This window comes from Agelaius phoeniceus, chromosome 6 (genome assembly GCF_051311805.1).
Source record: "Agelaius phoeniceus isolate bAgePho1 chromosome 6, bAgePho1.hap1, whole genome shotgun sequence".
Classification (NCBI taxonomy): Eukaryota; Metazoa; Chordata; class Aves; order Passeriformes; family Icteridae; genus Agelaius; species Agelaius phoeniceus.
The window spans coordinates 8187627-8213689 of record NC_135270.1 but is presented as its reverse complement, the minus strand read 5'-3'; the positions used below and the strand labels follow the sequence as shown (position 1 = coordinate 8213689).

Sequence of the window (26063 nt, the reverse complement as noted above, 5' to 3'; positions counted from 1 at the left end):
TCCCTGTGCCCTCCAGGGGCTGCAGGTGGGTCTGTGCATCCCTGTGCCCTCCCTCCAGGGGCTGCAGGTGGGTCTGTGCATCCCTGTGCCCTCCCTCCATGGGCTGCAGGTGGGTCTGTGCATCCCTGTGCCCTCCCTCCATGGGCTGCAGGTGGGTCTGTGCATCCCTGTGCCCTCCAGGGGCTGCAGGGTCAGAGCTGCCTCACCAGGGGCTGCAGGGGAATCTCAGCTCCAGCACCTGGAGCAGCTCCTGCCCCTCCTTCTCCCTGCCCTGGGTGGCTGCAGGGCTGTTCCCCCCACATGTTCTCACCCTGCTCTTCTCTGGCTGCAATTACTTCTGCACAATACCTTTTCATCCTTCTTAAATCTGTTATTAGAGGCATTACCCCTATCACTGGTTGGCTTGGCCTTGGTCCATCCTGGAGCCAGCTGGGATTGGCTCTACCTCTGCTGCAGGAAGCTTCTCAAAGAAGCCACTTCTGTAGCCCTCCCTGCCACTAAAACCTGGCCACACAAACCCAATACAAGCTGTCTCCAGTAAAAAGTGAACATCATCAGCTAGATGTTAGAATTATTTCCCATTCTGAGTGGGCAACAGTGCACTGATAACATTGGAGTTAATTAGTTGATAACAGTCAAACTAGGGGCATCAGTGAAAATTTCTGGATAGTAAAAGGCAAATAGGAGTGACCTGGTACAGTCTGTAGTCAGCATTAGCAGGCAAGAAATAAAATGCAATTTGTACAGATGCTGTAAATGCAATTGCTAAAAAAGAAAAGTGTCTGAAATAGTGTAACAACACTAACACTAACTGCAACAACACAGGAGACATATGTAAATATTGTGGTTTTGTGCTATTATTTTTTATTTGAATGAAAGCAAATGTCTCCTCTTTCCTCTTCTGTGATTGTCCAGAAAGAGAAACCAGTAACTTCCGGAGGAAACAAAGAAATAAAAAGTCTTCAAATACACAACAATTTTTTTAACTTCTCTTCAGAATTTATCCACTCCCTCTAGCTGGAATTGGAAGTGCCCAACTAACTATGAAGGAAGGCAAATCACAGCTGGGATTTTCCATTCTTCCTGAAGCATCTTTAACTCCAAGTGAATCAACTCCTGAGTTGTGGAAAACAAATGTGGAGAATGTGCCCTTTGTAGCAGACATTTTCTACTAGCACAATGTAAGACTATTTTAACAGAAGTCTCACTGGGCCTGAGCTCTCTGTTGCTACAGTTAAGAATACTGTTTGCCCAGAACTGCAGAAATGCATTTCTTGTTTTCCCTATTAGAAGTACACATTTATAATCAAAGTTTAAAAAAGAAATGGGAACAGCTAAACATTAAAAGGCAGAAATGGGCCTCAGACAAAGGAACAAACCCATCCTTTTTTATTGCTCCACGGCACTGAACAAATTTAAAAGATCAGTTTGAAGATATGAAGTTAAAAATTAAGTTTTTGCAAACTGTAGGTGGGATGTGGGTAACACTCTAATTGAGCTCAGAGGACACTGGTTTTTTACTTCATTCTGCAATATTCAAAGGAAGCAAGAAGTTAAACTCTAAATTCGACCCCAGTAACATGAAGATCATCCATCTGCTTCAAGACAGACATGCCTCCAACACCTCGCTGAGTTTGACTTTGTGGCCACTCAAAATACTGGGCCAGTCTACAAAGTCAGTGCCAGGTAAATAAAAAAACATGTAGAATAAGAACTGAGTCAATTAGCATGACAAAATTACAAGTTTATTGCAAAGTAAGGTGAGTTTTTAAATTAAAGGCAATTAACTCAAGAAGTTGAAGGAGATCCTTAATAAATGATCCCTTAGCCAACCTACAGTTTAAGTATATTGGGAGAAAACAGGGAGTCAATTAAAAAAATTGATTACAACAGTCAGCTCAAGAACTGTTAAGCAGGTTATCCCTGCTCATTATCACAATATAATCCAGTTTTGAACATTCTGTTTGGCAAATTAATTACCACAGTTAAACAAGACAGGAAGTCAGTCCACATCTTCAACTACAGAAATTCCTTCCTTTTCTTCTAGCTTGGACACCTGCAAGTAAAAAAGAAACCAATTCAGTAGCAAAAATAAGCTTCTTCTTCCATCAACATCTCCTACTGGTTGTAAAAGAGACACACAAAGATCAGGTTTTTATGAAGTGGACAAATCTTTTGGTTTGACCAAATGCAGCTAATCTTGTGGTGTAACACTGGAAAAAGCAGAGGGTGGTCTGCAGATATCTCATCCTTGCAGGCAGATTTGCCAGCTTTCTTCTGAGCTGCATCACAGTTCCTTCAAATTGTGGCAGCTATTAAAATCCCAGTGAGTATTTTGGCACCTGGAGTGCATCATTTGTGCTCTGACCACAAATCTTTAGTTCCATCACAGCTCCAAGGCAGAAGCTACAAAGTTCCTAGGGCTGTTCTAAACCCCCTCAGCCTGGTAGAGCTGAATGACATGAAGATTCCAAGAGCAAATCTGGTAATTCCCAGCAAATGATCTTAAATCCCTTTTACCCCTGTTCCTTCTACAGCAAATGCAAAGGGAATTTTGCACTAAAAATGAGTGGATAACTAAACTGGCTTGACTACATCCAAAGCAGAAAAGTACTTTCTACAAATCCAACAGATTTCTCTATCATTAGCACTCCAAATTGTTTCCATTCACAAATGAGCTTGAGCTGTAACATGACTCTCCTACAGGAAAACCTGGCATTACCTAACTAAAGGTGGCTTTTATGTCAAGTTTATGCCATATTTTCACAGTCCTGTTACTATGCCAGAAAAATTTTAAGTGCAGACTGAGTCCCAGGAGCAGAATCATCAGTGGCACACTGTCCTAGAGAGTGATTCTCTTCAGAATTACAATTGTGCTGAATGCCTGCAGTAAGAAACCCTTCCTGTATTCCTTTTCTTGAATAGGGCAGATTTGACTCAAACCACTGCAAGTTATCATTTTCCAGTCTTGCAAAGAGCTGCAGGAGCTATCAGTTCAGGTTACTCTTATCTACACAATAAAATCTTCCCTAAACTTGCCTCCTGGTTTCCAGGAATAAGTTGCAATGACCACTACCCTTGCAGAGCACAACTGCTATTACATACAAATCTAGTTAGAGAATGTAACAATATCTGCATCATTAAAAGATCTTAATCACATTTACTGTAAGCATAAAATAATTACATTTTGGCCCAGACCCTACAAAAACAATTTGCCTGACTCCCACTGAGACCAAAATAATTTTTGTCCTGGACTTCAGTGGAAAAATATCCAGTATGATGTAAAAAATCCCCCACTTTACATACTTTACAATAAAGTACTGCACATGGTAGCTTTTATCCCAGGTTTTAAGGTAGTAAAATACTATTACAACATGTCTGGCATTTCACAGATGAAGGAATTAGTATTTTATTACATGTATAAACATATTCTTAAAAGCAACTGGGGCGTAAAATCTCTGGCAGAAAAAACTTCAAGGTGCTAAAATTCTTCACCCCAGCATTTGTGCCATAAAAGAGGCATTAAAAATAAGTTTGAAGGGGTGGCTAAAAACTATAAAAGTTAAGCATGGTTCCAATAATCACCTGGGCCCCTCCCCATCTCAGTGCTCTAACTGAGCATGGTACCATTACTGCTGCTGTGTTTGAGCAAACATGAATTTGTGGGTCAGCTAACTTGAGATTCAAGAAAGGAATTGTTGCAGAAGGAGCTGAGAGCAGCACTCACAGTGAATTGCTGCCTCTCACACTTGCTCTCCCCACATTGACGTAGGTCAAGTCTTAATTCTGCAATTAAGCAGATCCCTTCAGACAGGTCCTGAACTGAAACCAAAACACAATGTCCTATGCTAATGTTTCTCCTATTAGCATAGGACTTCATGAGTCTGGGTACACCTATTACTTTCAGTCCTCAGTACATGTATTCTTTTATTTTTTCTTGTTCTTGTTTTCATAGCAGTATGACAAAAAAGAACCTAAACAGCCTACACTGAAATCAGGGGATTTCACCTCACAGTTACGTGAAAAGAACAATCACAGTTATTTCTGCAGTAATTTGCTAAATGTTAGTTGTCTTTTACTGGAGATTCACTGGAACTGGGCTTGACCCACTTTGAATAATTGAAATACAATCATTCCAGAAGCAGAAGGCATTTACCTGTTTGTCTATACACCTGAACTGCCAGGACCACGAGGTGTTGTAGAGGAAAGGCCTCAGGTCGAAGCGGTTGTCATCTGGACTGTAGTTTTCAGCGTGGTAGGAAGGAGTGAGGGTGGTCATTTTGTGCCTGTTGATTGAATACATTCTGAAGAAATGCTTAACCTTGGATGCCACCTGGTGTACAAAGAACGTAGCGTTGAACCAGATGAAGTTTCTTAGTATTTTAATTTAAAAACTGAGAGGAGCACAGTGTTTTGGAGACTGTTTTCTACTTTTACACGGTCTAGATATTCTTTCAAAGCAAGAGCCATTTTTTGTCTCAGAACACATAACCAAAGGCTTCAAGAGTAGTTGGTCATCTGTATTTTAGAGAACAATTTTCCCCAAGGTATAATTCTGAAGTAATTGTTTTCAAATTACTCAATTAACAATTGTTTTAGCAATTTGCAGCACAAGACAACAAGCTCCATTTAAGAGATGCAGGCCAGCTTTTCCAGCATATTCTGCTGCACCTGTAGAATAATCTCTAAACAAAATAATGAAACTATTACTTTCAGTTAAAAGGAACCTGACCTTTCTCCAAACATGCTCTATTTTGGCAAAAGCATTAAACTACTTGATTTTTTTTTCTCTTTGGTATATTACCTCTCTTGGAGTAAAAATTTCCTTCCATATATTAATCAGCTTACAGAACATACTGTATGGTCCAGCCTTTCCAATTTTCCTTAATTTTCCATAGATTGAGAGCTCTGCATATGTCATCCCCATATCTGCCTGAAAACACACACAGAAAGTCAAAGAAAATCTTAACTATGCAAATTTTAATGAATATTTTCATGGAGCAATTAAAATAACCCAGTTAAATCAAAGAAACACCAAAATTATATTGTCAATGTCAAAAAGATATACTATGAGCAGGAATAAAAAAACCCACTGGAATTTCTCTGAATTGGGAGATTGGAGGCCACAAAGGTAGTTCTATCAATTTTTGCTCTCCTTTCCAAAGGGACAGCAAAGAGAAGGATGTGGGGAGAAGAGTGCTTTGCCACCAGTCATTTTCATAGCAGTAAAGCCCTGACTTTCTTTTGATATTAAAAAAAAAAACCAAAAAACTTAAAACAAACTGCATTTTACAACACCCATCCTTCTAAGTGTCCAAAAATCTAAAATAATTCAAAAATGTTAATTTGCTGTTTTGGAAACTATTGTCAACAGAGATAGGGCAGGTGTGGGGAACCAATGCCTTGCTGGCAGCTTTAAGACTGGTTATAAGACACCTGTCAGTAAGCATGGTTACATACAGGAGTAAACAAGAGCTATGGGACAAACCCCAGATTTTGGGGTAAAGCTTAAAGCATTTTAAAGGCACTGCCCATTATTACCTCATCAGTCTGAGCCACCTGTCCATCCACCAAGGGCTCCAACTCTGCAGTAGGTGGAGCTGACATTATACTGTAAGGGAGAGGGAAAAGGAAAAACATGGATTCCATGCAGTCTTATGACTTTTTATGAGATTTTTGTTTTGTTAAAAAAGTGCTTCAATCCCAAAAATGAAGCACCTGGCTCGGACAGTTCCTCCAGTGGAATGAACAAACACAGTCACTGAATCATTGCTCACCTCCTAAGGGCTGTGAGCTGGAAGTTTTCAATGCAGTACTGAATGAAGCTCTTCAAATCAGTCTTGCTGATGCCACCAATGGGGTTGATATCAGCACTGGAGCAGTCATACTTGGTCAAGTAACCACGGAGACTGAGCAAAACAGGAAATTTTATACAGCAACAGTTACTAATAATGTAACTGCAGCATTATATATAACCCTTGACACTATAGAGAATTTATATGTAGCATAAAGAAAGGGAGAAACAAACTGCAGATTAGTAACATATTTACACCTAAAGGGCAACATGTTTAACTGCAGCAGGGATATCCTAAAACCCTGAAATTTCCAGAAGATGATACTTTAAACAATCATAGAGCACTGCAAAACTATCCATGTTGAGGCAATACGTTCAAAGCAATTAAAATACTGTGCTGACTAATTAAAACAATCTCAAATCTCAAAACACCCACACAACCAGCACACAGTACTCTCACAGCTTTAGAGGTTACCACTCCCACAATCTTACAGGGATTGCTTTAATCTTCAGATACTAGCTCTACTAACAGTACTCCAGATTTTAAGGTCTGCTTTTTCAGCTCAAAGTTCACATCTTCATTCCTAATACAGTAATTGAAAATTCAACAAATTGGGAAGTTAGCCTAGTGAATGCACAGGTAAGCTCAACTGAAAACAGCATTTTATGGGAAATGCTATAGCAATACTTGGGCTAAACCTCTGAAAAATGCACAATTTCCCATTCAAGCTGATTTAACTATTTTCATTAATTTCACTGTTACCAGTGGATTCTTAGGTTGTTACCTCTTCTGAGCAATAATCTACAGAGATATTTGGTAGAGTTGCAGGAAATGACAGTGACCTGTTCCACGTGGGTTTGGATTCCAAATTTTCACCAACCTTTCATCTACATTGGCTGATCCCAGCACCAGCAGTCCCCCTGGCATCCCACGAGCCCACAGTGTCAGCTGAGCAAACAGGTAGGCAAGGACCATTCTTATTCTAGCCTGCAGAGAAAAATGAAAAGGAAAGCAAAATTTACATAGCAGAGTGATTTCTCCCCAGTCACTTTTATTAACCAATTGTCTAAACAAGCTCATGAAGAACAAAATTTGGGCAGGGTAAGCACTGTCACTATAGGACATGAATGAACACAAGCACACACTGCTGCTCTCAAGGTGAAGAAAACAGGGAAGATTATTTTCTGACTTTAACATTTATAGTTTTCTAAAAGTGACAGTGGATTGGAGGGTGACAGTGTCACTCTCCAATGACACTGGACAAACCAACAGTCTGTCAAATTTCTCTTCTTTTATAAAAGAATTCAAAACAATGACTTATTTACAGAAAATGTGTGAGAAAGTTCGTTACAAGAATGTAAATATCAGAAAGCTTAGAAAATCTAAAAAAATTAGGGCAACAAAGTGTGACTGCAAGGATAGTCTTGTGGAGAAATTGCTGAACACAGTCAGGAAATCCAGGTTCAGTACAGGCTATTGCCACAGACTGAGGAAGTTTCTCCTGGTCAACTGCAGACTGGGGAGTAGTTGCCATTTGCTACCTCTGATAGCAGCACTAACAAGGATCCATGATGGATGAAGCATGCAGATAAACCATATCCTTTTATAGAGTAAATAAATCTCTCTAGTCTAATAGACAACATTTCTAAAAAGTTTACATTGCTTTTGTCCCCATCCTGAAACTCAGCTTTTTCTAAGGATGACAGCCATGCCAAACCAACCTAGGATCCAGCTCCAGCAGCAATTGTTGGTAATGTTAAGCAAATATCTACACCCCTCTGTGACTTAAACCTCTCCTGTTTCCAAAAAGTTGACAAAGAATTCAATGTTTGCTTCCAGAGCAAACAGCTGGATTTCTCCAGTAACAGAGAAAGATCAAGTCCTCAAATTAACAAAAACTATCAAACAGGATAACAACACTCGGAACTAAAGCAGAGTTGTTGGTGAGTTTGGAAAATGAAAAAAAAAATCAACCCAAAGCCCACAGAACCAAAAGAGTGTGATGTGATTCAGCCTAGAGGACACACACCTGCACATTCTGGAGTGCCAGGCTCTCTCTGCTGCTCCCTCCATAGACAGAAAACTGGGGAGTTCGACCTGTCACCACACTGAAGATCCCCACAACAACTTTCACAGCCGCATCGATGTTCAGGCTGATGTGGTAGCTGAGAAGAATTCAAGCACAAGTGACTCAGGCAGCACAATCTGACTAGATAAAATAGAAAAAAAACCACCAAAAATCCACCCATCATATGAGGTTTTAAGGTGCTAAAATCTCAGATCTGGTAGGAAGAAACTTAGGAAAGAATAACACTTTTCAGAGTCTGTTTCCAAAATTGCGTGTCCTTTACCAAATGCTTCTAAGTTGGCAGCACTTTAACACTTTAGTAATAACATCTGTAGCATTCCTACTTAACCCACCTCCTATTCCTCTCTTATTTTTTTCCCCTTTTCGAGTTTGAAGGTTTTAGATGTCACTCTTTGCCAGAACATGATGTTTTTTCCCACCACTTCTGAGCTTGTACCTGCCTATTTGCTCAGCCAGCAGCTTGGCCCTGTTGCAGGTATCCTGGGAGGAGTTCTCACTAGCCATGTAGCACGTGGTGAGGACACGCTTGCAGAACTCCCGAGGATCCTCAGGGATGTAGGTGCCATCATTCACAATCCTGCGTGCATCAGCCAGCACATCTGCATCTGAGGACAGAGCAGAAGAAACAGAACAGGAGTGGAAATTATTGTGCTCCTCCCTTTGCAGGATGTGCAAATATCTTGTACATCCCTTGTATTCCAATTAAGCTTTACCCCATGACAAATAAGACGACTACATCTAACTTCCCCAAAAAATTTTCACCTATCAAATAAAAGAATTACTGATTTTGCTTCTGATTTTGAGCACAGAAATGTTAAATCCTTTAGATCTACTAAAGAATTTTCATAGAAAACATGATCCAGTATGCACAAAGACTTAGCTAAATGCATGAAGTCTGCTTAAAGCCAGAACTTAAAGAACTTAAACCATTCCTAACCATGCTTTGTAGTGCTGCTTTTAATAGAAGGGGAAAATTCTCAGAATAAACTGAAGACTACATCAGCCAACATTTGAACAATAGTCTAGACAGAAACTAGTCTGAGTTCCACATCCAATTCTTAAACCCAAACCAGAAACTATTATGCCAATTCAGAGAATCTGAATTTGGACACACATTTTCACTGGAATTTCTGAAGAGATACAAAGGGCTCCATTAGAACGACAAAAATGGGTCTGCCATGAATAAGCTCTTGCAGCTACTGCACCCAGCTAATATTAACTTATCCATAACCATTAGTAAACACAGCTGGCCAGACACACAGATCTACTTACTGCCATTCTTGACTGCCAGGCAAACCTGGTGGCACATGGAATACACTATGCAAGCTGTAGCAGAGCTGTCAATTCCACCACTCAGAGGTAGGAGAAATCCTGCCTTGAAAACAGAGCAAGGAAGAGGTTCCACATAACAAAATAAGGAAAAAAATATGTATTGTACCACTCAGAAACACACTCCTGTAGAAGAATGACAGGCATTTTCAAGGCTTCATATTGCTCAAGGTTTATATTCTACTGGGTAGGAACAGAACAAACCACCCAGAGCAAATCCTCTGAAACTCTCATCAACTGGGTAATCAAGTAAATACTCCATGTAAAATCCTTTGCCTAGAAAAAATTCTAGTTGCCTTTACCCTGTAGTAAGACAGAAATGCTAATAAAAAGGAATACATTTTTCATACATACTTTACTAGTACACTGAATGACAACTTCATGTCACTCTGCTGCACTCAAGAAAGCACAGTTCCTAGGGGAAGGGTGCACAGAGCATACTGAAGTCACACTTGGAATACAATTTTTAAGTCTGACTGAGCTACCAGTGAAAAACTCAAACTTTGCACCTTGGACTAACATCAGTTTGGGTTACCAGCAGCACAGGAGAACAATTTGGATTGTGCCTGTGGCACAAAATAAGCTGTGTATGCCAAGGGAAAAACAAACCCTGTTGTTCTTACCTGTTTGCTGCGCCTTAAGTAGTCCCAGAGCCAACACGCAGGTCCAAGGCTGAAATTACAGAACATAATTGTTCTAAGAAGGTAAGGGAATAACACCTAAGCAAGTCAACATATTTACTGTGGTCTTCCAATGAGAGATTTCCTTTACTTAAATCTGAACATCTTATGTTTATCTCTTTGAGTTTTGTTCTTTTTTATTTTAAACCAAAATAATTTTCAAGCAACAGATTCAGCATTTGATTACCTGATCTCCTCCTCAGGACTGTGGTGTCTCCACTGGATTGGCATACAAGTAGGAACAGCTAAATCATCAGGACACGACAGAGCAAAGTTCACTTTTACCCTGGGATAAGGATTCACTTTACTTGCCTAAGCAATAGTACAGAAGAATTCAGAAGACACCAATTTTAACACAGTTTAAAAAAAATCAGCTCTCTAAGATACCGTGAAAATCAAGGCATGCAAATACTTCTTACATCCAATACCCATTCAAACTTGGCACAGTTTGCAAACACGAAGAGTTCTTACCGCCAGGTTACGAGATGAAATCTCTGCTCTGTAACTTCGAACATCCTCCAGGTCCAGAGTGGCAACCAGCACCTCCTGTGGAAAGGCATTCAACATGAGATCACTCTACACAAACAGATGAACAATGCTTGGCAAAAGAAATGCCATCAGGAAATGCCACAGCATCAGCTGCGGCAACGGAAAAGGCAAGAAACGTTACTGGGGAAAGAGATGGAGCTCGCACATAATGTGAGGAAAGCTAGATGACAAATCTACCACTTTCTGAAATCAAAGTGAAACCTTGTGTCCACAAAACTGGGTCATAATTAGAACATTGCAGTCTTTGCCCTTTCTTCCTTTAAATAAGGGAATCTCAATTAACAGGGTCTCAATTAACAGGGTCTCAATTAACAGGGTCTCAATTAACAGGGTCTCTCCTCCCCATGGTGATTGCATACAGAAATGTTTTCAGGAAGTTTTTCCATTGTGGCAGTTCTTCCTTCATCACAAAAGCAGGAGAGCAACTGTAGGTAATCTGACTAGGAAAACACTCAGATCTAGTTGAATAGCATAATTAAAATACACCCTTCTTAGTCTAGAGATGTGGACTTAGATCTGGAGTGTTTGGAAGTGTTGAGCATAAACGTCCCAGCAGCTATGGGGTGAATACATTACCACATCATCCAGGGAGAACTGGGATCCTTGTGCAACTGTTTCTCCATTCATGGAAATCATTGCACAGCCATCATAATACAGACGATCACCATCACAGCCTTTCTGGTTTGCTAAAATATATATTCCACCATTCTGCCAAGGAAACAAACATGCAGGGAAGAGAAAAAAAAAAGCTGTTCAGAATGTAGCATCTGACAGGATGTTGAAAATCAAAATGTTGTTTCTCTGCTCCTGCCCTTCTTACAAATTTCCTCTCCCTTTACATTGTGAATGATTTATGGCTGGGATTCTCTCTTGACAGGAGTCTCTTAGTAGCAAGAGTCATTCCCTCAACCCAAACAGAGAGAGCTGCACTTCTAAATTGAAATTCTGAGTTCAAACTGAGGTTGGGAAAAGCAGGAAGGCAATGACAGAAGCTGTGTTTGGATATCAGAAGAGAGAGCAGATACTGTTAAATATAAGCAAAGCACGCTAAACCATAATGGCAAGCAGCTTTTTCCCAGTGTAATGTACACTCATTACTTTATTTTTGTCCCCATCACTGTTAGATAGGATTACAGACCAAATAATAAGTGTCTACTCATTTTTCAAACACACAGAACTTTCCAACAGGAAAGCACACACCTTGGCTGTGGCAGAATTCACCAGATCCACCCGGGTGTGAGCCTTCCGCAGCACGTGGTGACTCCCAGAAGAGTTGGTGAAAATTTCCACTCCATCAAGTCCCATCTCAATGTGAGGGCTGTCAAAGCAAAAGGCACAAAAATAAATCACTATTGTGCTGTGAAAACGGCAAATGTCATTAAAAATCACTGACAAACAGAAACATTTATGTCACTGTCAGTTTTCTGCATGTCTTAGCTCAAACAAGGATAGGGCTTTCAAAAATATCTGTTTTCTTGCATTGCCCAGCTCTTCTGTCAAAGATCAGCAGCGGCTGCAGAGGTCAGGAGGGCTCTTGCTCACTCTGTTCTAAATAAAATGCCTTCTACTCTATAGAAGGCCAGATCTCAGAGAAAGAGAGCATAACATAATCTTGGTCTGAAAGGGTAACATGGATATACACTGCAAAGTCAGTTGTCCCATTTTCCTTGTCTCTTAGTAAATCCAAAAACAGAACTACAAGGAGAAGATTTTTACTGCTTTTTTTCTTTTTCCAATGTCATAAGAAAGGAATACTAAAAACAAAAATAAATCACATCTTCAACACACCACATCTTCTGCAGTTACAAGGAAATCAAAGTAACTGGGAGATTTGGAAAAGTATCAGGAATGTGAACACAAGAGTTACCTGTCATTTATTTCCTTAGGTCACTCTTTTCATTCTGCTTGTTTTTGGTATTTCTCCCCTACCTTCTTGTTTTGAGTTGATTTAGTTTAACAACCAACATTTCTCTGCCATCCTGCACTTAGCCTAATGAGGTCTTTCCCATGATGTATCTATTGCTCCTAATTATATTTTATCTTACTGGCACTTTCTGAAAGATAAATTACATAGAAGAATAATAAGCAGATCTCTTCAAACATTTATTTCATGCAGCTCCAGGGTATGTTTTAGATTACTTTTTAGTTCCTCTTCTCCTTTACCTGTTTGGTGCCCAGAGTTCTTCACATATTTCTGCCCCTAGGCAAGTATCTTTGGTTGCTAGCACTGCATCCCCAAAAGGAACAGTTTCCTGAGGAAAAACAAGAACATTCTTACACACATGCAGTAGAACAAGCTGTTCAATTCAAAAACTTGAACTATAAATCTTAAGAAAATATAAAAATTGAGTGCTTACTTATGTGAAATTAGTGACACAATATCAATCACATTATACCTTCTTTCACTTTATACCAAGTCAGATTAAAAAAAAAAACGAAAAAATTCTGAAATGCAAATTTCTGGACTGATGGAAATTTCATGTTTTAATTTCAGTAGTATTCAGATGCAGTGCTTTGCTTAAGGACAGGTATTAAACAATCTACAAAACAGAGACTGTCTGTTGCTAGGAATCACACTCATGCTTTAGTGGGAACTAACATCAATTTTAGATTCTGAGCAAATAAGGTTTAAATGATTTTTAATTTAATTTTTTTTAACCTAAAAACACATACTCATTTCTAGTCTCAAGCACAGGTAAACCTAGTACCAAAATTGTGCAAAATATGGCCATCAAGGTTCTGTATGTACAAATAACTGAGGCAGATTTAAATTTACTTGCTTTGCTGCCACATAGTAACATAAATAATGTTAAATTATGCTCTCATTTAATGCAACTTAGAACCACCACTGAAACATATGAATCTACATCACGACTGGCAGCAGAATTTTGGAGACTAGAGTTTTTAATTGCTGAATCTGGAAGATGCTAAATTAAAAAAGAAAAAAACAGCTTACCTGTCCAGTCACTTCCTGAATGAACCTGGGCAGAAAATATTCCTCCACATGCCTAAATCAAGTTAAGAGATTGTGAATACATAATTACATAAATCACAGCATAAAAACTGGTTCTCATCTCACTTTTTAACACTGGTTAAAGAAACCCTATTGAAGTTGTACAGGGCAGTGTGTGTTTAAAAAATGAAAAAAAAACCCCTTGATATTTTCTGTGGAATTAATCAGAAATGCTAACATTTTAAGATAGCAGCATCTGTGCTTCAGAAAGGCAAGGTAAGCCATGCCCCATCCTGGCTAGAAAGCAGACCTAACAATGAACACACCATGCAAGACAAATGCCAGGTGGAAGTTTCTCTTTTTGCAGGGTTACCGCACGAGCAGCACAGAACCAGCTGGGGCTCAGAGGAGGGATCAGAAGTGCTTTGCTGAGACCCTGGAGCTGGAAACATTCCCTGACTACAAGAGGAGTGCACAGCATCTGAGATGAGTGCCAGGAGTGTTCTGCAGCATCATAAGGTAGGCAGCTTTCATTTACTGCAGAAGTTCTGACAGAGCTCATCCATTTCAGTGTTTGCCAGTTCAGTTCTGGGATGCAGCATTCAGGAGACAAACACAGCCCCTCCAGTCCTGAGCTGGCTGTTCTTAGAAAGCACACACCAGGAAAATGACATTTTACACTGGCTCTAGGACCAAGCAGCCCCACTTTTTTCCTCCAGCTCAGCAACTCAGAGTTTGACTGCTCAATAAACTTCCTAACCAAGCTGCAACCACGTAGCTTGGCTGACTCTGTCCTGCTGCTCTCCCTGTAGCAGCCAATGAGGATTTGCTGTAGATATTTCAACCCTGCTGCTGTGGCTGCAAACAGCAAGCTGTGTTTTTTAACACAATTCCTAGAGTTGCCAGAATACCTTGCTTTGCTCCATGGGGTGAACCATCTAAGTTCCCTGTAGTTTCCTGCATTTGCCAGTGATATTTTTGGTCTGATCAGAAGAATCTTCCTTAAATAAAACAAAACAGAAAAACTGAGTTAACACAGGATGTACAGCCAAACAAGCCTATATATGAACACTGATTAGGAACAACTTCTTTTTTTCTTTTATAATGTAACATTTTTAAAGTTTCTTGCAGACTCAAGGGGTTTTTCTGAACTTTTCCAGAAAGCAGTGGGAATTTAGTTTCCACAAACCAGAAAAGAAAAAAATAGATCATGAGAAACCTTAGTTGTCTCTCTCAGAATTTAGCAAGTAGGAAGATACATCCGTCACTCTAAGTAGCACTGAGGAATCTTGCTTGAAGGCCAGACTGGTGTCTGAAAAGATAATGTGTTGCCTCACAAAACACATCAAGAACTACTCACTTATTTAAAAAGATCACTCGACAATTGTAGCGAACATTTCTGTGCAGAACAGGCCTGTGAAAATAAGAGCCAAAATCAGCAATGACTACATTCACTAAATGAAATTATAAAAAGCTACAGAATCTACTTTACTGCAAAAACTATTTGGAAGACCTCACTGGAGGGAATCAAGCAAAACAATATATGAAGTTTTAGCTTCTAATTTTTTAGTTAAAGTAGTAGCTAGAAAAAATCTGAGTTACTGACTGTGCTGTCAATCTCAGATATATCAATTATTACCTAGCCTTAGGAACATGAGCACACGAGAAGATTCCCCATGGCTGGGCCAGGTTATTTAATCAAATGTGACCTCCTGTGACACTGCCAGACCAGTTCAAAATCAAACTAGCTTTACACAATTATATCAATACTAATACATTAATTTTACAGCTATAATTTATCCCCCTTCCGTGTCAGCACAAGGTTTACAATGGCTTCAGTGAGATTCACATACACTTATGTTGTCTGTCAGTGAAAGCAGCCCCCACATTCCCACAAGACAGTCAATTTCTAAAATCCTTTGAGTGACACCTCACACAAAGTCTGACCTGTGGCAATAATAAGTACCAGACATTAAGGTTTCCAATATATAACTGTAATTATCCTATTTCTCTCTTGAAGGGATCAGCCACCAGCAATCTTCGGAAGGATTATCTTTTAGAAAGTGTTCTGCACATTGCAGTCCTGGTCATGGTAGTTAAAAGGGGAAAAGCAGTGCAGTTCCTAAGAAATGTTTGACAGTTTGGTGCAGAGCCCTCGCTATCCAGAGCATGGCACAAGCAGCATCCCCTAAGGACTTATCCCTTTATCCCTACAAAAAAAAAAAAAAACAAAAAAACAAAAAAACCCCAAATAAAACAAAACAAAAACAAAAAAACCAACCAACCAAACAAAAAACTTACATTCCCACATCACAGATAATATCTTGAGTGGCTGGAGACTCCAAGAGCTTTTCCAGAACTTGAAACGAATGCAAGAGTGTGTCTGACTCATAAAAGTGATCTGAGCAGCCATAACCACTGTGTATAGAAACAAGGAGAAACCAAAAATTCAGCCAGATCAGCACCAGAGCCAAAGAACCGACACTACTTCAGACAGGGAGCATTTCACCCACATAGGTAATTTATATAAAAAATGAAGAAGCAGTGCTGTCAACACTACCCCTATTTACAGCATTTAAAACTCTGCAGCGTTCTATATCAACCCATGATATTCCTTCCAGGACAGCAGGCAGAAATCAAAGGACTACAGCTCCCCTGCATGAAAACTCACTGAAATAGGTTAAAAATTATCGCTTCCAGTCAGGTTTCCAAGACAAGAGACCCCATCCTGTGCTCACCACCGCAGTGCTTTTCTTTGCCCCGACGGCCGCACGCTCCAAGCACGGCTCTGGGCACTGCAGCACCTCGGGGCCAGTGCTCTTCCCGACTGTTCTTGCACAGTTCACTGGAATCGCACCAAAGCAGAGCCAGCAAAGCGCCCTTACCAGATTTCGAGCTCTGGCCCAAGCCGGTACCGGGCTCCTTTGCTCTTGGCGATGTCGATACCTGGAAAAGTGTTGGGAGCGCAGTGCGTGAAACGGGCACGGGTTGCGCTGCGCCGCCCGCCCGCGGCAGGAGGGAGGGCAGGAGGGAGGGAAGAGGCTCCTGATGGCCAGGGGCAGCCAGCCAGCCATCTCGGCACTCACTTCTGAAAATCCTCTCCAGGTTGCCCTCAAAGTCCAGAGCCCACTGGTTCAGGGCGCAGGTGGCCACGGTCACTGCCCGGCCCATGGCGGCCCCGCCGCCTTCCGCGCTGCTTCCGGGGCGGGGCCGGGCCGGGCCGGGGCTGCCGGTCCCCGCTCCGGTCCCTCCTCCGGCCACTCCTCCCGGCCGCTCCTCCCCGTCCCTGCTCCGGCCACTCCTCCCGGTCCCTCCTCGGCCACTCCTCCGGCCCCTTCTCCCGGTCCCTACTCCAGTCGGTCCCTTCTCCCAGCCCCTGCTCCGGCCGCTCCTCCCGGTCCCTTCTCCCGGCCCCCGCAGCAGCCCCTGCACCGTCAGTGCTCCAAGCACGGGCTCCATGCAGGGCCGCTGCCCACCCGCGCTGTGGCTCCTCCGGCGCCGTGCGCTGCTGCACGCCCTTCCGCACTTTCCGCAGTTTTATCTCCCCAGAGCCCTGGATAACGGGAATGCAGCCTTAGCCCGCTTCTTAACCCTGCAGCTTCTTTTAAGAAGTGTCCTTCAAACCGAGTTCAGAGTGCGGGTGCTGAAGGTAACTGGAACAGGGTGCAACCTTCTGCGTGTTGTTCTCATTTCAGCATCATCCTAGCAGCTCTCGGAGTGCTGACCACAGAGAGGCTGACTTCTACAAAGTCCAATCTCCTCTCTTATGTCCCTCATCACATATTTGGCTGCTGTGAGCCACCTTACACCTGGGATTCTAACTTCTTTCTGTACTAGAATAAGAATTATTTAGGTTGGAAAAGACCTGTAAGGTCACTGAGTCCAAACATTAATCCAGCACTGCCAAGTACACCACTACAGCATGTCCCCAAGCTCCACATACACTCGGCTTTTACCTCCAGCAATGGTGACTCCACCACCACCCTGGGCAGTCTGTTCCAATGTCTGCCAACACTTTCCATGAAGAAACTTTTTAATGTCTGATCTAAACAAGCCTTGGCACAATTTGAGGCCATTTCCGCTTTTGTCGCTTGTCATTTGGGAGAAGAGAGTACAGGCTACAGCCTCCCTTCAGGGAGCTGTAGAGTGTAACATTCCTTCCTTGAGCCTCCTTTTCTCCAGGCTGAGACCTCCATCCCCCCTTCCTCCCCCCAGATCCATTCCCTTCTCTGGACACACTCCAGCAACTCAATGTCTTGAATTAAGGTGCCCAAAACTGACCCCACAATTCAAGGTGGGGCCTCAGTGGTGCCCAGAATAGGGGGATGGTCACTGCCCTGGTCCTGCTGGCCACACTACTGCTGACAATGCCAGGATGCCATTGTCCTTCTTGGCTCCCTGGGCACACCTGGGCTCGTGTTCAGCAGCTCTCGGCCGGCACCCCCAGGTCTTTTTCTGCGGGACCATTGGAAATCGCACCGAGCAGTCAGCGCAATGTGGAGAGCTTAATAACGCCTCAAGGCAGCCCAGTCTGTCTTAGGGGCTCCATGTTGTGACTCTAGTGCAGATGTAACCTATTTCCCTGGACACCATTCACCCTCCATCGGTGCTCTGGGGTTTATTCGGCGCGCTGGGGTTTATTCACTGCGCTGGGGTTTATCGGTGCGCTGGGGTTTATTCGGTGCTCTGGGGCTTATTCGGGGCGCTGGGGTTTATAGGTGCGCTGGGGTTTATTCGGTGTGCTGGGGTTTATTCACTGCGCTGGGGTTTTTTTCGGTGCGCTCGCTCCCGCCGGAGCGCAGGTCCCTGGGCAGGGGGCGGGGCCCACGACCCTCGCGCTCCTCGGCCCATGGGACGAGCGCGCGCCACCAATGGGAAGCCGCGGAATGGGCGGAGCGCTCCGGGGATTGGCTGAGACCGTGGGGCGGGGGCGGGGCCCGGAGGGGCCGATGCCGCCTGAGGAGCCGCAGGTGCGACAGAGGCGGAGCCAGGGTGGCCCGGGTGGCCGTGGGGAGCGGAGTGAAAGTGATCCCCGGTCAGTAATCCCCGATCAGTGATCCCCCATCAGTGATCCCCCGTGAGAGAGCGGCCCCGGCCCCGCAGGTGAGTGCGTTCCTTCCTTACCGTGTCTGGGATCAGGCCTGGAGGGGAGCGACGAGCCGCCTTCCCCTCACATCGCTTCTGAAAAGAACCCACGGGGGGAGGACTGAAGGAAATGGCCTAAAGGCGAGGCAGTGGAGATTGGGGTTTGATGCGAGAGAGTTTTTTGTTTCGCTGTTGGTGTGGTCAGGCGTGGGAACAGGTTGCCCAAGAGGAGGTGGGTGCAGAGGGTAGGGCCTAATTGGATAATGGGTTAATGGAATTATTATCCATCAGATAACGGATCGGGTTCGCCGTGATGAGGCACATAGAGCTGGGACGTCAGTCCATAGTGCCGATTATAGGGTGATGATCTTTAGCATAACAAGTGTTTGATCAGAATGAAAGAAAGCAACAGTGCATGTTCCACAGAGTTGGGTGGTGCCGAGTAAATCATTCTCCATTCCCACTGATTTTTTTACTTAGATGGGATTATGTCTTGTTTTCTATGGTGTAAATGGCCTATATGGAGCAAGGACTCTGGGCAAAAGTATCCAAATGACAAGGTCTCGTCTCTCATATTACAGCAGTAGCAATTTCTCAAATTAAAAGAGGCAGTTAAGTTACAAAGGTTTAGGACAATGTGGTGAAACTTTTTTTTTTCCTTTTATATCTACATGTAAGTAATAAGCAATTTATTATCTATGCACCTTAAAAGAAATTTCCAGTTAGTGAGAAGTTTAATGGATTACTTTGATATCAGTGTTTTGATTAGGTTTTGCTGAATGTAAGCTCATAGGGAATTACTTAGTGAAAATTTTTTGCTTCCTGTCCTCCACCCCTAAATTTTGTGTGGTCTGAAGTCTACAGAATAGATTTTACTAACTTTTATTTGTGTTTCTCTTGTAGAGGTACAAGAATTATTGAGAACCAGCTGGAGTAATGGGATTCATATTTTCTTTCCTACAGGACATTATGGGAGCCCATCAGGAGAAAAAACTTGTTGAAGAAAGAAAATACCAAAACATGCAAAATGATACTAAAACGTCTCAAGGCCAGTGGGGAAGAGCCTGGTGAGAGAAGTCAATTACCCCAAGTAGTCCTTGTATTTCCGATTGCTTCATTCTTACTCTTAAAGATGCTGTATTCCTTTTAAACTTCCCTCTGTTAGTAACAGATTTTTGTGTTGCCCTGCTCTGGAAACTCATGGGTAATTTGCTGTAGCAACAGGTGCTGAAGAAAAGTTCTTCACTTTTTTTAAGGCAGAGAGTTTGCCAGACGGTTTGGGTTAAAACACACACCTTGCAAAAAAGAAAAGCAAATCATAAAAATTGGTAAAATTTCTGTTTTTTTCAAGGAAATAAATATTTCCTGAGGTTTGGAAAACAGGTGTTCTGGCATCTGTGGCTTTCCCAGCTGACAAGTCCTGCTGTAGCAAGATCTATGACTCATGTCCCAGTTCCCAAAGAGTTGGGCAGGTATTAGTAGGGCATTGTACTGCAGCTGGGAGCAGCAACAGTGGCACAGGACATTCAATGTATGGCTGTCCAAGGTCTGTCTTTTCCAAGTTTCCAAGCTTTGCATAATGTTCTTGAGATTCCATCATCACTTCCAACTGAATACTCCACCAGTTAGAGCCATGATTGCCATCAAAAAACGTGAAGTCTGTAATAATAATCTGGTTTTTGGAGGGGAGATTTTATCTAATCTCTTGCTCTGATCAACTAGCATAGTTTTAGAGCAGTTTGTGGCAAAGTATGTTCCTTGCTGAGCTTTCTATGGCTGTTTGACCCCCAGACATGTCTGTGCCCTGAGCACATTTCCAGTTTTCATCCTGTTAAGTCTAGAAGGTGCACTGAAAAAACTGTCTGATATAACTCATCTGTGTGAAACCTGGGGAGACAAAATGCTCTGTTTTGGATTACAGGGAGGTGGACTGGTTTTCCTTGGCAAGCATCCTTTTCCTGCTGATGTTTGCACCACTGATTGTGTATTACTTCATCATGTCCTGTGACCAGTACCAGTGCTCTCTGACTGATCCACTCCTGGACTTGCTGACTGGGAAGAAGCATCTGTCTGACATCTGGAACAGGACTCCCATGCTGACCTACAGGGCTGCTGCCATTTATTCCCTTTGGGTCACTTTCCAGGTACATTACTGACCTATGATCTGGATGCAGTGTCTGCTTTCTCCCACAGCTGTTGGATGAATCCTTTTACACAAAGGTTGCACTGGCATTTACTCTTTGGTGTTTCACAATTTCCAAGGTGTTTTGGAATCCAAGTGAAGCCTATGTACTTGGAAAATAAGTATAATGGGAATATACAGAAATATTCCTTGTGTGACATATTCCTTAATGAGGTTTTTAAGCAAAAGCAGCTATATAACAACAATACCCATTTGTTTTAAATTAGTACACAAGAAATAAATCAAAGGACAAGGATCTGAATGTAGTTACCAACTGTCCTACCTCCCCACCAAAAGAGGATTACAGCCTCACATGAAATACATCTTTAGAGCTGTAGAGTAGCTTAGATGTATTACTGGCCTAAAAGCACAACAGCTAAATATTGCCATTTTGGCTTACCCAATACTTACTGGAAACTTAGGAGAAATGTTATATTTGGTATTAATGTGTGAGGGGTTTTGTCTTGGCTGTACTTACTGTGAAGACATTCTCTCTCTTTTAGGTGTTTTTGTATGTGTCCATTCCTGATTTCTGCCATAAATTTCTGCCTGGATATGTGGGAGGTGTACAAGATGGTGCTGTCACCCCTGCTGGTAAGGTTTTCCTTGGAATACATGCACACCATGCAATCTTCTGAAATCAAAGTATTTCTGTTCTTAGAGTCTTTAATAACCCACATGTAACCAGAGGAAACATGGACATAAATGCTCTCACCTTCCTCACATGTTCAGTTCAAACAAAACTAGAAAGCAATCTAGATCATCTGTTAGAATAAATCTGGCAGCCTCAATGTCACAGATACACCCATCCTAAAAATAGTTAGACTGTTCAGAAGTGTTACCAAGAGTAAACTTGGGCACCTCTGAAATTCTACAATTTAGGTCTGTTAATGTAATACTTTGGTCGGGTCAGTTTGTGTTACCTTGCACAACGTTATATGGTTTTATGATTTTTATTATCACTACATTCTTAATCTGAATTGTGCATTTCTATCTCTTATAATTAATAAAACTTCTGATCTGGTAGGCATCACACCAGCAATGGAAAAGTACTGGTTGATAGTTTTGGCACTTAAAATTGTCAGTGGACTGTTGCTGGTATTTGACAAGATAGTTTTACCTGCTCAAGCTCCATTAACCCAAGGGACTTGGACAAAATGTGTGATGTGAACTGTTACTGGTGGCTTGTTACTCTAGTCAGCTGTGGTGAAAGTCTAAATTGAGTTTTGTGAGGAGAAAAACTCAGCACAACAAAGCCTGATGGGTACAGCAGAGTCTTATGGAACTTCCAGAAAATTAAATACCTTTCAAGGTATTTAATTGGGCGATGAGAAGAGAGAGGTTATTTAATGAGCACTTGATTGAGCTTCTGTGTATTCTGTGCATATTAATTAAAAGCTGTATTAATGCAGGGTCACTAACACTCCATTTTTTCTTCATATTTTAGGTGCTGTGAATAAATATGAAATAAATGGACTTCAGGCCTGGATCATTACCCATGTGCTTTGGTTTGCAAATGCTTATTGCTTCCACTTCTTCTCACCTACCATCATTTTTGACAACTGGATTCCTTTCCTGTGGTGTGCCAACATCTTGGGATATGCAGTGTCCACCTTTGCAATGATCAAAGGCTACTTTTTCCCTACCAATGCAAAAGACTGGTACGTGGATTTTAGTAGTGAGAGAATACTAGGTGTCAGAGATTAAAATTGTTAAATAAAAATCAGGTATATAAATTGGATGACAGAGTATATTTCACTGGCACAGAGAGCTAGGCCACTGTATGGCAGTGATTCATTGCTTCACTAGCACCATCCCCTATGTTTCATGCTCCACATCCACGGGTCTGGCAGCCTCAATGTCACAGATACACCCATCCTAAAAATAGTTAGACTGTTCAGAAGTGTTACCAAGAGTAAACTCAGGCACCTCTGAAATTCTACAATTTAGGTCTATTAGTGTAATACTTTGGTCAAGTCAGTTTTTGTTACCTTGCACAACATTACATGGTTTTATGATTTTTATCGCTACATTCTTAATCTGAATTGTGCAGGCAAAGTAGCAATTACCTGTATTTGTATATAACTGTGTGCATAATTTTTTTTTACAGCAAAATCACTGGCAACTTCTTTTATGACTACATGATGGGGATTGAATTTAACCCTCGAATAGGCAAGTGGTTTGATTTCAAGCTGTTCTTCAATGGGCGCCCTGGGATTGTAGCCTGGACTCTTATCAACCTCTCCTTTGCTGCCAAACAACAGGAGCTGTACGGTGAAGTGACAAACTCCATGATCCTTGTCAATGTCCTCCAGGTAAATTCTGAGGAGGAAATTAAGAAACAAGTTGGGAAATAAGCTAGTATAAAATGAAGAAAAAAACTCCTTCCATGGAAATGAAATGGAGGCATTTTTCCTGGCCTGAAACAAGCTCATTCAGTGATGAGACTTCAAGGTTGAGATCATATCACGAGGCAGCACAGACATTAAGCTTATGCTGTTAAACAGGGTAACTGGTGACAGCGCTCCATTATTGATGTGAAATTATTCTGTTGCAGGGTATTTATGTTCTGGACTTCTTTTGGAATGAAGCCTGGTACTTGAAAACCATTGATATCTGCCATGATCATTTTGGATGGTATTTGGGCTGGGGAGACTGTGTTTGGTTGCCTTACCTCTATACTTTGCAGGTAAAAATGTGTACACTGTGTATTTGGGCTAACAGGAGTGAAACTTTCCAGAAACATTCTTTCTAGCAGTTGAATTTGTACCTGAAATGTTTCTGTGTAGTCCCACTGTTGAGTAATTATTGCAACATTCTTTGTAACAATTCTCCTGTAGGAAGGCTTCGTGTCCCTGCATGGGTTTGACATCTTTTCCTCTCCTGCCCTTCTTTTGTGCCTGGTTTCTGTCATTGACAATTGTGTCTGCATACTTTTCTAGATCCTTTCAGTTTCCTTTCTTTTTACTCCTGCTTGTTGAGGGTCTTTTGGTTAGTGGTGGTTTGTTTGGGTTTTGTTCCTTGGGTTTTTCCTTCTGCCCGGTTTGCATCCTTGCAACTTCTCTCTTCCTGTTTCATGAAGAAGTGCAATTTTGGAGACAGAGAAAGAGAGAAGGAAACTCTAGGATGCAGAGTTTTCTGAAAGTTTTGTGCAGTTTTACTATTGCAGTAGATTTTTCTACTCCCTTCTTCTGGTCTGTTGAGGATTGCTGTAATCAAGGAATTGGTCTGGCATGTTGAGCCTCTGTTGGAAGTAAATAGCTGATTGTTTTTTTGTGCTCCCCAGGGTCTGTACTTTGTTTACCATCCTGTCATTGACAACTGTGTCTGCATACTTTTCTAAATCCTTTCAGTTTCCTGTCTTTTTACTCCTGCTTGTTGAGGGTCTTATGACTAGTGGTGGTTTGTTTGGGTTTTGTTCCTTGGGTTTTTCCTTCTGTCCAGTTTGCATCCTTGCAACTTCCCTCTTCTTGTTTCAAGGAATTGGTGTGGCATGTTGAGCCTCTGTTGGAAGTAAATGGTTGATTGTTTTTGTGCTCCCCAGGGTCTGTACTTGGTTTACCATCCTGTCCAGCTGCGCACAGATTATGCCTTAGGGATCCTGATGTTGGGCTTGCTGGGTTATTACATCTTCAGAATGACCAACCACCAGAAGGACCTGTTCCGTCGCACCAATGGCAACTGCAGGATCTGGGGGAAGAAGCCAGAGTACATTGAGTGCTCCTACATGTCCGTGGATGGCACCAAGTACTACAGCAAGCTGATGACCTCGGGATTCTGGGGCTGGGCACGTCATTTCAACTACACAGGAGACCTGATGGGCTCGCTGGCCTATTGCCTGGCTTGTGGCTTTGAGCACGTGCTGCCTTACTTCTACATCATTTACATGACCATCCTGCTCACCCACCGCTGCATCAGGGATGAGCACCGCTGTAGCAGCAAGTATGGGAAGGACTGGAAGTGCTACACTGCTGTAGTGCCCTACCGGCTCCTACCCGGGGTATTTTAAGGCTAAAATAGGCAGGGGAAAGAAAAAAGAAGAAACTTGCAGGCATACCATGTTTAAAGTAACTGAAGTGAGGCACTGAACTGCCCCATTTTTTTAGAAGACTCTTGTAATTGGAATACCCCTCTGAATCACCCCATTCCCAAATTAACTTGGAGATTAAGAAAAGATGCGTGTATTGAGACTCCTGAGAAATCCCAAAGCTGGGAGGTGGCCTTACCCTTGGTGGTAGCAGGGTTCTGGAAGCAGTTTGCAGTGATTCAGGAGAGAAGAAAAGAGTTCTGTCACCTCTTTAGGAAAGAGGTTTTCTGATGCAGCTGCTTGTGGCCATCAGGACCTACAATTGAGAACAGCTACAAAGGAGATATGATTGTTGGTTGCTTGTCAAGACATGAGCAGTGAAAATACTGAAGAAGCTGGTCTGAAATAACTGTTATAATCTAAAACAAAAGTGAAAACTGTCATAAATGAGTGCAATTTTCAGCATCTGACAATATGGAACATGACCAACTGAATTTTATTTTGCTACTGAAACCAGACTTTGTGAAACTACTGAGCTGAGCGTCTTGGGCTGGAGTAGAGTTACTTTTTTTCCTAATAGCTGCTATGGGCAGTTTTGGATTTGAGCTGAGACAATGTTGATAACACAGGGGTGTTTTCACTATTCCTGAGCAGTGTTTACACAGCATCAAAGCTTTTTTTGCATCTCACCCCCACCCACCAGGGGGTGGGCTGAGTGAGTACAAGGAGCAGTACAAGGGAGGGGACACAGGCAGGACAGCTGACCCAAGGAATATCCCAGGCCATATGGTATCATGCTCAGCACATAAAGCTGGAGGAAGAAGGAGTGGAGGATGTCAGGAGTGATGGTATTTGTCTTTTCAAGTCACCATTACATGTGATGGAGCCGTGCTTTCCTGGAGATGGCTGAACATTTGCCTGCAGGTGGCAAGTGGGGCGTAGATCCCTTATTTTGCTTTTTTTGTGCGCAGTTTTTCTTTAACCTATTAAACCATGTTTATCTCAACCTGTGAATTCTTTCCCTTTCCTGATTCCCTCCCCCATGCCACTGTGGAGGAGGGAGCAAGGAGCTGTGTGGGGATGAGTGGCATTCACATTCTCTGAAAAACCCCTTGGCCCAGGATTTTCTCCAAGGAAGCTGAGAAGCCTCAGAGAAATAGGAAAACAATAATTATCGCATTTGCTTCTCCTGTCTTTTGTTCACGTGGAATGTGGTTGAGATTGTTTACCCACAAGTGATTGTTTCATTGGTTTCTGGTGTGAGTATTTTCACTCAGTGGCCAATCAGTGCAAAGCTGTGTTGAGACTGGAGAGAGTCAAGAGTTTTCATTATTATCTTTTTAGCCTTCTGTAAATATCCTTTCTACATTCATT

The 26063-nt window shown here is 42.2% G+C and overlaps 2 protein-coding genes across 2 annotated transcripts; one reads left to right on the top strand and one right to left on the bottom strand.

Moving 5' to 3' along the window:
- Positions 1-1723: 1723 nt before the first annotated feature.
- NADSYN1 (NAD synthetase 1) lies at positions 1724-16638 on the bottom strand. The gene is made up of 21 exons (XM_054635516.2): positions 16482-16638; positions 16281-16341; positions 15697-15813; positions 14756-14809; positions 14307-14396; positions 13399-13450; positions 12606-12694; positions 11643-11760; positions 11019-11150; positions 10365-10439; positions 10081-10205; positions 9837-9885; positions 9157-9259; positions 8321-8489; positions 7825-7960; positions 6676-6782; positions 5778-5909; positions 5542-5611; positions 4805-4933; positions 4157-4333; positions 1724-2056 (listed from the first exon to the last, which is right to left on the bottom strand). Exons 1-21 carry the CDS (start codon positions 16564-16566, stop codon positions 2003-2005), a joined length of 2124 nt encoding a protein of 707 aa, XP_054491491.2. The 5' UTR covers positions 16567-16638; the 3' UTR covers positions 1724-2002.
- Positions 16639-18320: 1682 nt separating this feature from the next.
- On the top strand, positions 18321-25695 carry DHCR7 (7-dehydrocholesterol reductase). The gene is made up of 8 exons (XM_054634829.2): positions 18321-18498; positions 19444-19547; positions 20402-20624; positions 21166-21256; positions 22110-22323; positions 22773-22977; positions 23220-23351; positions 24207-25695. Exons 2-8 carry the CDS (start codon positions 19450-19452, stop codon positions 24669-24671), a joined length of 1428 nt encoding a protein of 475 aa, XP_054490804.1. The 5' UTR covers positions 18321-18498; positions 19444-19449; the 3' UTR covers positions 24672-25695.
- The last annotated feature ends 368 nt before the right edge of the window (positions 25696-26063 follow it).

Coding starts and splice junctions, on each gene's coding strand:
- NADSYN1 (XM_054635516.2), bottom strand. CDS start 16,566: ATGGGCCGGGCAGTGACCGTGGCCACCTGCGCCCTGAACCAGTGGGCT. Junction 11,761..12,605: donor GAACTCTGGGCACCAAACAG/GTAAAGGAGAAG, acceptor TTGCTTTGACAG/CCCTCACATTGAGATGGGAC. Junction 9,260..9,836: donor ACTTAAGGCGCAGCAAACAG/GTAAGAACAACA, acceptor TCTGTTTTCAAG/GCAGGATTTCTCCTACCTCT.
- DHCR7 (XM_054634829.2), top strand. CDS start 19,450: ATGGGAGCCCATCAGGAGAAAAAACTTGTTGAAGAAAGAAAATACCAA. Junction 19,548..20,401: donor GGCCAGTGGGGAAGAGCCTG/GTGAGAGAAGTC, acceptor TTTGGATTACAG/GGAGGTGGACTGGTTTTCCT. Junction 22,978..23,219: donor TCCTTGTCAATGTCCTCCAG/GTAAATTCTGAG, acceptor ATTCTGTTGCAG/GGTATTTATGTTCTGGACTT.